Source organism: Patagioenas fasciata, chromosome 1 (genome assembly GCF_037038585.1).
Source record: "Patagioenas fasciata isolate bPatFas1 chromosome 1, bPatFas1.hap1, whole genome shotgun sequence".
NCBI lineage: Eukaryota > Metazoa > Chordata > Aves > Columbiformes > Columbidae > Patagioenas > Patagioenas fasciata.
Genome location: NC_092520.1, coordinates 210688070 through 210700669, shown reverse-complemented (window position 1 = coordinate 210700669; position 12600 = coordinate 210688070). Strand labels below are relative to the sequence as shown.

The 12600-nt window shown below is 42.7% G+C and overlaps 1 protein-coding gene across 2 annotated transcripts; it reads left to right on the top strand.

Annotated features, from left to right (window-relative positions):
• The first annotated feature begins 2 nt into the window (after positions 1 to 2).
• On the top strand, positions 3 to 8827 carry ATP5F1C (ATP synthase F1 subunit gamma). 2 transcript variants are annotated; one of them, XM_065862597.2, is made up of 10 exons: positions 3 to 146; positions 2322 to 2356; positions 3305 to 3436; positions 4167 to 4371; positions 4818 to 4961; positions 5341 to 5405; positions 5934 to 6089; positions 7190 to 7286; positions 8118 to 8157; positions 8697 to 8827. In XM_065862597.2, the coding sequence occupies exons 1-9, from the start codon at positions 103 to 105 to the stop codon at positions 8122 to 8124; spliced, it is 885 nt and encodes a 294-aa protein (XP_065718669.1). In that variant the 5' UTR covers positions 3 to 102; the 3' UTR covers positions 8125 to 8157; positions 8697 to 8827. The 2 variants fall into 2 exon arrangements, with proteins under 2 accessions (XP_065718669.1, XP_065718672.1); XM_065862600.2 differs by lacking the exons at positions 8118 to 8157; positions 8697 to 8827 and having other exon boundaries at positions 7190 to 7290.
• The last annotated feature ends 3773 nt before the right edge of the window (positions 8828 to 12600 follow it).

Here is a 12600-nt window from a genome sequence, read left to right as displayed (position 1 = left end):
TACCCGCAGACGTCGCGGAAGCACTTCCGGTGCCCGCCGCCCCGGTGCGCGCATGCGCGGTGCGGGCGCGCTGACCTTCAGCGGGGCTGTGGTAGAGCCGCCATGTTCACCCGCGGGGCAGCGGTCGCCCTTTACCAGCCACAATGGTAACGGACGAGGGAAGGGGCCTGCGGGGATGCGTCCCGGTGGTGGAGGAAAGCGGCGGGGTGGCTGAAGACGTGATGGTCCCCTCAGCTGTGCGGGGCCGCCGGGTCCTGAGGCATTGTGGGGTGGCTGGGGGAGCGGGGACCGTGAGGCTGAGGGGAAGCGGCTTCCCCTGGAACACGGGGGTGATCGAGTGCTCCGTCCTTTCAGCCACGGTTCGGGGCTTAGGGAGGGACAGGAGCTCGAAGGGAAGGGTCGCTCAGTTGGGGAGGGAGGAATGGAGGAGTAGAAAGGACAGTTCATAGGTGACAGGTGGTGCAAGGAGACTCTGCTCTCGTCAGGAAATGGTGTAGCCTGCTCTGCTTTGTTTTAACCATTAAAAAAAAAAAAAAGTTGCATTTTTTTGAAAAGTGTCTCCTTCTGATGCCATGCTATCTAGCCTTCGTTTACATAGAATAATGTGGATAGACCTGAGGGTCCTGGTGGACAGCAGGATGAACATGAGCCAGCACTGGGCCCTTGTAGCCAGGAAGGCCAATGGTACCTAGGGTGGGTTAGAAGGGGGTGGTCAGTAGGTCAGAGAGGTTCTCCTGTTCCTCTGCTCTGCCCTGGGGAGACCACACCTGGGATATTGTGTCCAGTTGTGGCCCCTCAGTTCCAGAAGGACAGGGAACTGCTGGAGAGAGTCCAGCGCAGGGCAACAAAGATGCTGAAGGGAGTGGAGCATCTCCCGTGTGAGGAAAGGCTGAGGGAGCTGGGGCTCTAGCTTGGAGGAAACTGAGGGGTGACCTTATTAATGTTTATAAGTATGTGAAAGGTGAGTGTCAGGAGGATGGAGCCAGGCTCTTCTCAGTGACAACAGATGATAGGACAAGTGGCAGTGGGTGCAAACTGGAACACAGGAGGCTCCACTTAAATATGAGAAGAAATTTCTTCATGATGAGGGTGACAGATACTGGACCAGGCTGCCCAGGGAGGTTGTGGAGTATCTTTCTCTGGAGATGTTCAAACCCGCCTGGACACCTTCCTGTGTAACCTCATGTGAGTGTTCCTGCTCCAGCGGGGGGATTGCACTGGATGATCTTTTGAGGTCCCTTCCAGTCCCTGACATTCTGTGATTCTGTGAAGGGGCTGCTCAGCCAGGGAGAGAGTAGTGGGGGAGTAAAAAGCACAGTTTGTAGGTGACAGGTGGTGCAAGGAGACTCTGCTCTTGTCACGAAATGGTGTAGCCTGCTCTGCTTCGTTTCAAAAAATGTAATTTTTTTTTTTTTTAATGATTAAAAAGTGCCCCCTTCTGATGCCATGCTGTCTGGCCTTCGTTTACATAGAATGATGTGGATCATATATTAAATGAGATATGGTGTCACAAGAGTTAAGGAGAAGGGGGATAGGTCTGGATACGAGGCATAGTTTAGAGTGGCTTGTCCCTCCTCCGTATTCTTTTTAAGAAACAGCAATTCTTTATCATAGAATCGTTTTGTTTGGAAGAGACCCTCGGCATCATTGACTCCAATTATAACCTAACTCTAGCACTAAAACATGTCCCTGAGAACCTCATCTAAATGCCTTTTAAACACCTTCATAGATGGTCACTCCACCACTGCCCTGGGCAGCCTGTTGCAATGCTTGACAACCCTTTCCGGGAAGAATTTTTTCCCAATACCCAATCTAAACCTCCTTGGTGCAACTTGAGGCCATTTCCTCTTGTTCTTTCATTTGTTACTTGGAAGAAGAGACCAGCACCCTCCATGCTACAACCTCCTTTCAGGCAGTTGTGGAGAGCGAAAAGGTCTCCCCTCAGCCTCCTTTTCTTAAGGCTGAACAGCCCCAAGTCCCTCAGCTGCTCCTCATCACACTTGTGCTCCAGCCCTTCACCAGCTTCATCACGTCCTCTATACTCTTTCTAGTATTTCAATGTCCTTCTTATGACAAGGGACCCAAAACTGAACACAGGATTCAAGGTGTGGCTTCACCAGTGCTGAGTATAGTGGCACAATCATTTCCCTAGTCCTGCTGGCTGCACCGTTCCTGATAGAAGGCAGGATGCTGGTGGCCTTTTTGGCCACCTGGGCACACTGCTGGCTTATTTCATTCCTCCAAAAGGGACCTGCCTTTGGCAGGTGTTGGTTTGCTGGAGAACTATGAACTATCCTAATTTATCCTGCATTTGTTTTCAGGGGCCAAGTCAGGAATATGGCAACTCTAAAAGACAGTAAGTACTGCTTTTGTTTATTTCTGAGAGAGGGAAAGTGTTGCAGGAAAACCATATGTTGAAGTATAATTTCTACTGGCCTCTGTCAAATTAGCTAATTGTGATGCACCATAACCTTGATAGATGAAACTCCAGCACTTCTTGTATTAAACGAGTGGTCTTCACAAAAGGCATTGCTTAAAATGATTTTAACGCTGATTTAGATGTCAGTTCAGCAAACCGATATAGTTCTACTAAAACATACTTCAAAAATAACTTTATCGTAAGTGCTAAACCAGATTTTTGCTCACCTTCAAGAAATTTATTTTCTGTTATGTTTCTTTCCCTGTCCATTTGTTTAACATTGAAGAGGGGAAAGGGTGACTGGATGATTTCACTTCAATAAAACTTCTTTAAGCCATACCTTTTAGGTTCTTATACAGAGACATTGCCTTGGAATTGTGCTTGTCTATAGGACACCTGTTCTGTTTTCATTTTTACATCACTATTTTTATGAATCTCTTTTTGCTACAGTCTAAACAGAAGAGGAAGTTTATTCTGTCTCTCTAGTCTGGGGTTGTTTTTTTCTGTTTACTCTCCTTGTCATCTAGGAAAAGATGACAATATACGTCAAATGATCTATTTGTTAAACAGGTGGAAGTGGAAGGAAAGAGAATAGTAAATAGACCTTACGTTGGGCTAAATATTGAATAAATGCTGTGTTTGGGAAAAACGACATCCCTATTGTAAAGATGCATTTGGGTTTTCAAGCTTACTACTCTTACTCTTTTCTTACTATAAATACTGAGGGCATGTCTTTTATGAGGTTTGTTTGTGCGTTGTTTATTTTTTTCTTCATTGAGGAACTTGGCAAGATATTTTTGGATGCCTGTTACTAGCAATTTATTGCTAGTTTTTGATATCGTTATGCCCAGTACAGCCCATGACCTTCAACTATTAACCTTGCAGTTACCAGGCGCTTGAAGTCCATCAAGAACATTCAAAAAATTACCAAGTCCATGAAGATGGTTTCTGCAGCAAAATACGCAAGAGCTGAGAGGGAGCTGAAGCCTGCGAGAGTCTACGGAACAGGAGCACTGGGTGAGAGAAAACTCTTGCGCTGCGTGATGTGGGATCAGAAGAGGAAGGTTTTCATGGTGGTGATAACATACCTAGACTTTTTTAACCTTTTGTTAGATTATTTCCAAAGGAATTTGTATCTCAAGGCCAATGTCACCTTGAGTATTCCTTGTAAATGATTCACGGAAAGTGACTTAAGAGTTCTAGTGTGAAATTCAGTATGATTTCTGATATTTTTTTTAACTTCATGTGCTTGTTTTTGTTAGTCATAAAAGTACCATAAATCAGAATTTCCGGCCTGCTTTGGTGTGTTAATTAAATTGTGTCCTGTCTCTGTAGCAGCTACAGCCACTGCCACACCTTCTTGTGGACTCTTGGGCTGCACATGCTCCTGAGCCAGTGGACTTGCACAGTGAACTTAACTAATTAATAACACTGATTGTGTGATAGCCGATGCAGAGATGTGGCTGGTTTTGAATTGTGTGTCACCTCTGGTCATGTCATGTGCGAACTTGCCATAATTTTGAGGGAGATAAAATTAATCTCACAGTGGTTTGGAACCCCTTTAGGGATTATTTTAGTTAGAATAAGTCAAAGGTGTTTTGATATGAACTGTTTGCTTCCTGGCACCCCTGAAGAACTTACCCTTTTCTTCTTTTTTGTGTTTTTGTTTGTTTGTGTTGGTTTCTTTTGGTTTTGGGGTGGTTTTTTGTATGTTTGTTTGGTTTTGTGTTTTGATTTTTTTTTTTAGCTCTGTATGAGAAGGCAGAAATAAAGGCACCCGAGGACAAGAAGAAGCACCTTCTTATTGGTGTGTCCTCTGACCGAGGTCTTTGTGGTGCTATCCATACGTCTATTGCTAAAACCATGAAGAACGAGATTACCAACCTCACGAATGCAGGGAAAGAAGTTATGGTGGTCGGAGTAGGTGACAAGATCAGAGGTCTGCTTCAGAGGTAAAGAGGGGAAGGGTTTGGTTTGGTGGTTTTAGTTGTTTTCTGTAACAAAAATTTCAAGACTGCTTGTAAAGCTGTTTGCCATTCACAGGCAATTGCATTTAATGAAACTGTGCTAAACTCAAGTTCTTTAAAAAAAATCTGCAAATGTGCTAAAAGGGGTTTTGATCATCTGGACATTCATGAAATTGCTGCACAGCACTACTATATTTTTAGAATAAAAGTCTGAAAGCTGGCAACACTAGCGCTGTTACAAATGTGTGTTTATTATCGAAACTATCATAATAATTTAGCTGAAAAATAAAGCAATATTTATCTCAGGCCCTAATTCAGTAAAACCCTTAGTTCTGAACGCTAGTAAGTTGCTGGACTCGTTGCCTCTTGGTGCCACGTAGTTGTACATTAGAGCAACCACTTGTTCTAACGCAGATTTGATGTTACTGCAGGACACATGGCAACTACTTCCTGCTGACATTCAAAGAAGTGGGACGGAGACCTCCAAGCTTTGGAGACGCTTCAATCATTGCCTTGGAGCTGTTAAACTCTGGGTATGAATTTGACGAAGGCTCTGTCATCTACAATCGGTTCAGGTAAGATTAAACTGAAACTGCACTAGAAAAATATTGGGAAAAAGGCTTCGAAGAGCATGTTGACCCAATGAAATAATATGAAAACTGACCCAATTTGCTTTATTTCTGGAGGAGTGAGTGCATTTTGTTGTGTGTGAAGAGATGTTGGTTTTGGTGATTTTTTTTTTTTTTAATAGCTGTGGTTGGAATGCTCTTTGTGCAGTGAGTGCCGTTGTATTTAGTGAGTACGTCTTTATTTCCACGTAGGACCTCAGATATCTTCCTCAGGATTATCAGAAAACTTTGTGGGATTGGAAGGCCAAAAGTTGTTTATTCTGTTTTGATTTTAAACACTGAATTTTGGCTCTTCAGTTCAACTAACCCTATTATGCTCATACAGGTCTGTCATCTCCTACAAGACCGATGAAAAACCCATTTTCTCTCTTGAAACAGTTGCTGGTTCTGGTAAGTGGTGAACTAGAAACCACCAGTTATGTGCAGTGATTAATCACAGAAAAAACACTCTGAACACAGGAATATGGTATTAAGATATCATCTTATGGTGGACATATCGTAAGTTTAATAGATTGTTTTATTTTGGCAGTCCAAGGGTGACCTGTCAAGATGTTGTAGGGCAAAGAGATTAAAAAGGATTGTTGTACTAATTTTGATTTATGATTCTCTCTCAAGCAAGAAATAAGCGTATGCAAAACTGTCAAATCCAGTTTTCAGCCCCTGACAGCCTGGGTGTTCAGGGAGTTTGCACTACTCAGTAAAAATATCCTGAATGTTTCTGCAGCATTGTTTGGGAAGATTAAACATAATACACTAATAATGTATTTGGCCTTGGTGAGAATCTGACTTTCCTAGTGTTAAATTGAATGAAGAGACATAAAATACTTCATCTTTCTTCAACTTAAAATTTTCTTAGGAAAGTACACATAGTGCATAGAGAAAATTCCTCTGCTAAGTCTGCTCTTTTGTATTTTACAGAAAGCCTGAGCATCTATGATGATATTGATGCTGACGTGCTGAGAAACTACCAGGAATTCACACTAGCAAATATTCTGTACTATTCCCTGAAGGAATCCACCACCAGCGAGCAGAGTGCTAGGATGACGGCTATGGACAACGCCAGCAAAAATGCTTGTAAGTCTACACTGTGACTTCCCAGGACTTCAGTAGTTTAGCATGAAGGCGTTGAGCTACCTTTGTGTAATTCTTTGCTTCCAAAATGATGAGAAATTAGTTGGTTTTTCTCTTAATTCCATGTTGAGTCTGTTTTTTATAGGCAGTTCAATCGGGATTCTTTTCTGAACATGTGAATCTTATTTAGTCCCTGGGAAGAGGGATTGCTGTCAAGTATGTGAGAAACAAGACTAGGTGACAGGAGGTGAAATACTCAACGAATCTTGTAACAGCCAAATATTCTTTCCACTCTTCTCGTGTAGCTGGTCTGAGGATTTCCAAAATTTTTAGAAACCTTTACCTACCTGCTTTTGAGTCTAGTGTAATTAGTACTGCATCAACTGAAGGGTGAGGAAACTGAAACAATGGTTAAATGCTTTCCCACCTGTTGTGCAACAAGTTCAGAATATACAAGTATTCCTTGGAAGGTGTCCAAACTTTGCACAGTGCAGAGAGTGTGCGGTAGGAGACAGCAACAGCTTTTAACGTGGCACAGTGATAAGACTTCATTCCTAAGAAGGTCACATTGCATTGAGGATACTGGTGACAGCGTAAAGCTGATGTGATCTGCAGTTGGGTTACCTGGAACCATAGGTGTGTCTCTGCTCACCGCTTTATCTTGTGACAAAGTGGTAATGCCTTCTGTGTTAAAAAAAAAAATGGAACAGGAGAATAAAAATTTCAAAAAGCTCTGTCTTCCTTCACCGTAACAACAGTAGTTTGATGGAAATACTGATGTAGTTATTGACAGTCAAATCTAATTTAAAAGTAAATAATGTGGTTTTGAGTTATGTTAAAATAAGCTATGTCATACTGTGGTGTTTACCAGTCTGCCAGCTGTTCTTCAGATATTTAACTCTGATGCCTCCAGCCAAATTATTGAGTTTCTAGGCTGTCTCCTAGTAGTTTTATCTGTGGGGAAAAAAAATGAAAACTGCAGTAAGCCTCTTGATCGTTTGGATGGATTTACAAGAATATTTGGTTTTCTGTTCATACAGCTTCTCTTTATCTGTATTTGAATCATTACTATGTGTTTAAATTCCAACCTTAATTTTTTCTAGCTGAGATGATTGACAAATTGACCCTGACATTCAACCGTACTCGTCAAGCCGTCATTACTAAGGAGCTTATTGAGATCATCTCTGGTGCTGCTGCTCTGTGAGTACCCATGTAAATGTGAAATAGGAATTGTTGCAAAGTTGTGTAATGCTTGTATTATATGTCCTGCTGCAGTCAAGTCAGCGGGCAGCATTCGGGTGTGTTGGTTCTAAAACCAGAGGAAAGACAGTCCATGGTGTGACTCTGAAGTTTTCAGCCTGCGCATTTCTACTAACAAGTGTGATGGTTAGCAGTGGTTTTTTTTGACAGATAAAGTTAAAAAGCTGGTAAAATCGATCTTTAGCCTCAACAGGCAGTGGTTTTCCTCCTTTTTGGTGTTCAGTGGATTTCTACACTCCTCCCTTCTACTCTGGGCTTCTCTTCGTCTCTCTCCTCAAACAGTGTTGGATGTCGAGAGCAAATCCAGTGACCGAAATGCTGCTGGATAAAACAGCCTGTGATGGTGTTCAGAAGCTGAGAGTTTGGGGTGGGGTTGGAGGAAGGAGGGAATTTCCAGAGTCTGTTGATACTGAATATGTACTTGACTTGAAGTTCAGTATTTTGCTTATTTCTCTGAGCAAGAAGTTTTGTGAAGGTGTGTACTGCAGGTTACAAATGTGTGGGCTTAGACCACAATTTGTAACTGTGTGTAGCTCATGTGTATTACATCTAACAGCTGAAATTTTGTGCTATACTCAGATGCAAATACATGCGTTAATATCCTGTATGTTTACAAAATGCCTGGAATACATATCATAAAGCAGTTATGTGCTGTATTGTGCTCCTCACAATACATCTGTGGTCATAAATACATGCTTAGTTTTGCCTGAATTTGCATGAGTTGCTTCCTAACCTGCTTGTTCTGTTTTTTTCTCGTAATACAATAACCAGGGATTAATCGGAAAAAAAGCGGTTCAGCCAAATCCAAGAGGTAAAGTTATCAAATAGAAATCAGATTGTTTCTTTTAAATGAATTAGCACAGAAAATCTTGACAGCAAATGAAGAACTCGGTGGTGTTGTTCAGACAAACTGCTCTTCCCGAAGAGCTGGGAAACTGCCCATTGCTAGTTTAAATGTGAATGAAAAGTTCCTAAGAGTCAATAATTTTAAGCAAAATACATCCATGATAGCGTAAATCCACATTTGACATAATTTTCTGTGTTTTTTTTTTCCTGGGTGATTGGATTCATTTGAAATTACTGTTTATTTTTATCATAGTGCCCAGACCTTATGTAATGACTTTAAAATGTCTGTATGTAGGATATGGTGCCTAAAGGGTTTTCTGTAGCAAAATAAGCATATTCAAAATTTAAATGTTCAAGGAAAAATAGACTTAATAAAGAGGTTGGGGTGGTGGGGAAGGTTAGGAATATTAGTGAGTTGGAAATATTCAAATTGGAGGAGCTAAAAGTTTTAAATTAGGAAAAAAAAATTAAAAGGGTTTTAATTTGCTTCATTTTTCCTTACAGGTGAAGAAGAGCTTTTCTGATCATGTGGTTTAACCTGCCTGTGTTAACAAGACTGCTCTGTATTTTGTGAAGAAGTGGTAAAGCCCCAGAAATCTGTAAATTCTTACAATAAACCACCTACATGAAACAAATGCTCTTGGTTGTCCATGGATCAAATGCTCTCAGTGTCTAAATATCTGTGTTTGACATGGATATGCTTTGAAATATAATTTTTAAAGGGCTGTGCTCTACATTTTGTAATGTATCTGGCATGCGAAAACATGAAGTGGGTGTTTCTTTTGAAGAGTGGAAGAGATTTTGGCTCTTCACACTGTGTTTAAAAGTATTGGATGGTTATGTATGTTGTACTGTGTGCTGGAGGAGACTCTGCAATAACCTGTCTCCATCATGCATGTGTAAAAATTATCTCTCTTTCATTTTAATATCATAATACTAGTATTTCTAGGTGCTTAAGCGCAACCCACTTGGGTTGAGCTGGACCTAAGTCAGCTGGATTTGTTGCATATTTAGGAAACACTTCTTTACTTCTTTTAAGGAACTACAGTTCTAATGCTGCCGTTGTTCACGTAGCAGGAAGCTGGTCAGAATGAGTGAATTCAGGGAGTGCTAAAATGTGAACAGAAAAAACAGCCACTGGATGTTGTGTCAATGTAGGAGTCCCTGATCTATGCAATTCCCAGTTCTCATAATCTAGAGCCTGGAATTCTTTAAGTATAATTTTATGTAGAACACCTTTAAAATCACATTTTGTCTCGTTTCCTTCCCTACATAAACGTAAGAAACTGCTTTGACAGCGCAAGCCTAAAGAGGCAGTAGACTGTAATTTGAAGTACAGAGTTAGCCCGGTTGTTTAAACAGCTTCTATTTTATGAGATAATTGTGATTATTTATGTTCCCATTTGTCTCTGTAGATTTATCCATCTTCTCTGTTCTCTTCCATGTGAAATTATATCCCCGTTAATGAAGAATTTAGAATCACAGAATCATTCAATCATTTTGGTTGGAAAAGACCATTAAGGTCACCGACTTCAACCATAAATGCTGCCAAGTCTACCTCTAAACCATGACCCTAAGAACCTCATATGCACATCTTTTAAACCCCTCCAGGGATGTTGACTCCACCACTGCCCTGGGCAGCCTGTTCCAATGCCTGACAGCCCTTTTCTGGAACAAATTGTTCCTAATATTCAATCTCAACCTTCCCTGGTGTAATTTGTAGCCGTTTCCTGGTATCACTTGTTACTTGGAAGCAGAGCCCGACCCCCCCTGGCTCCAAGCTCCTTTCAGGCAGTTCAGAGATCAGAAGGTCTCCCCTCAGCTCCTGTTCTCCAGCTGAACCCCCAGGTCCCTCAGCCACTCCCATCACACTTGTGCTCCAGCCCCTTCCCCAGCTCTGTTCCCTTCTCTCAACTCGCTCCAGCACCTCAAGTGTTTCTTGTGAGGGGCCCAGAACTGACCCCAGGATTTGAGGTGCATCCCCTGCTGTCCCCACCTCGGCTGATGTTCCCTCCCTTTGCAGCTTTCCAGATGACTCAAAAAAGTACTCTTCCAACATGAGAAATGTGGTGCCAGTTCAAAACTGCTCAGAGCTTCTCAACACACTGTGGGGAGTGAGCAAAGATCGACCTGTCCTGAAAACCAGTGAGCTGCAGGACTTGGTCCTGGGTCCAGCTCCACTCAGGTCACAGATTTTAGATAGAAGACTGATACAAGAGACCAGCTTGTTTAATTGACTAATCAACATACTACTAATCGTCAAATCAAAGAGCTAATTCATGAAGTAATTAACTTCTAATAATGCACCACTTATACAAGTCTGTCCTTCATCCTCTTATTAGTTACAGTTTAGTACTTGTGTTATTAGTATATACACATCCACAATAACATAACAGCTCTGCTGCTCCTCATTTGACCTCCAACACCACTAGTAACTGCTGTTTTTGTTTCTGGATCCTTTTTCCCACCACACTTTCATCCTTTCCCTGCTCATCTTTTTCCAAATAAACAGCTTGCTCATAAACACTTTTTCCTCATTGTTGCCACTTTTGTTACATCTGTTCCCAAAGTCAGTGTTTCTACTATCTAGGCAATCCTGGCCTTATATGTAGATATATACCTGCCTACATAAAGGTGACCTTGCAAGATTCTGCTTCCCCAAAAGATCCCTTGAACTCCCCTTCAATTTGGCTCATTAAAATGCCTTGTTTTGTTTTGTTTTTTTGTTTGTTTGGTTTTGTGGTTCCAACATCTGCAAAAAGTTGCAGCTCCAGAGGAGATTCACAAAAATTCTTCTCCTTTTTCTTAGCTCTGATGCTGGAAGAATTATGGAAATTAGAAAGGGAAGAAATGTAACAAAACAGGTTTTTGTTTTTTGTTTTTTTTTCCTTCAAAGGAGAAATATCCCCTCCAAGTCTTCTGGCATTGAAGTCAATTTTATTTTAAAGTGTTTTAAATCAGGATCCTTCCTGTGTCCTTCGGTGTCTTTGCGCTCAAAGGATTTTCTCTGTTGCGCTAAAATCTCCTCTCCCATTTCTTAGGTTCCTCTTCTATACATCACAGGCCTAATCCATGTGAGCGCAGGAGGCTGCTGATGCCGTGTTGGCCATACATGTGCTACATATGGCAACACAGGGTGGCGAGGCCATACAGCTGTGGAGTGACACAGTGGGGTCTGACAGCCCAAAATCACAATCTCCGAGCGAAAAGCGACCAACTGACAGGATTAGCATGGAGAGTAATTAAAAGGCTTCAACCCAAAGGGAAGATTTAATAGCAAGGTCCTGATGGCAAATATTCGATGACTGTGGGTATGAGGATGCATCAGGTCCCGCAGTGGAGGAGACACCCAGTGAAGCTGAGGGCTGACATGGAATCATGGAATGTCCTGAGTCAGAAGGGACCCACAAAGACCATTGAGTCCAACTCCTGTCCCTGCACAGAACAACCCCACAGTTCACACCGTGTGTCTGAGGACATTGTCCAGTCTCTTCTTGAACACTGTCAGGCTTGGGGCCGTGACACCTCCCTGGGGAGCCTGTTCCAGTGTCCAGCACTCTCTGGGTGAAGAACCTTTTCCTCATGTCCAACCTAAACCTTCCCTGGCACATCTTCCTGCCATTCCCTTGGTTTCTGTCCTTGGTCACCAGAGAGAAGAGCTCAGCACCTTCCTTTCCTCCTCCCCTTCTGAGGACGCTGTAGCCTCCATGAGCTCTCCCCTCAGTCTCCTCCAGGCTGAAGAAATGGAATGACTTTAGCCACTGCTCATGTGGCTTCCTCTCCAAACTCTTCACCAACTTCTGCCTCCTCCACCCAGCTGGAAAGAAAAAAAAAAGATAAAGAGAAAAACAATAAAGCAGGGATTTGAATAAACCGTTCTGGTCAAAGATTTCCATCTTTCTGGTAACAGGTGGAATTGCTGCTTGTTTAAATGACGCCCTTGGGTTCTGCTCCAGTGCCTCAGGGGTCTCAGCCGCTTTGGGCCACAGAGGAGAGGAGGTGTCGGTGCCTTGTCCCTGTGGACGCCAGGCCCAGAGCCCTCCAGTGCTCCAAAATGGCCTCAAGTTACACCAGGGGAGGTTCAGATTGGACATCAGGAAAAAATTCTTCACAGAAGAGGTTGTCAGGCATTGGAACAGGCTGCCCAGGGCAGTGCCGGAGTCACCATCCCTGGAGGGGTTTAAAAGACATTTAGACGGGGTTCTTACGGACAGAGTTAGGTTGTGGTTGGACTCGGTGGTCCTGAGGGTTTCTTCCAACTGAGATGATTCTATGATCCTGTGAAATGCCGCTGCAGACCAACTTTCCCTCACACTGCTGCAGGAAGCCCCAGTTCTAAGATCTCATGGGGCTCCATCTTCCTCACAAGGGAGGAGGAGAGGAAGGTGCTGAGCTCTTCTCTCTGGTG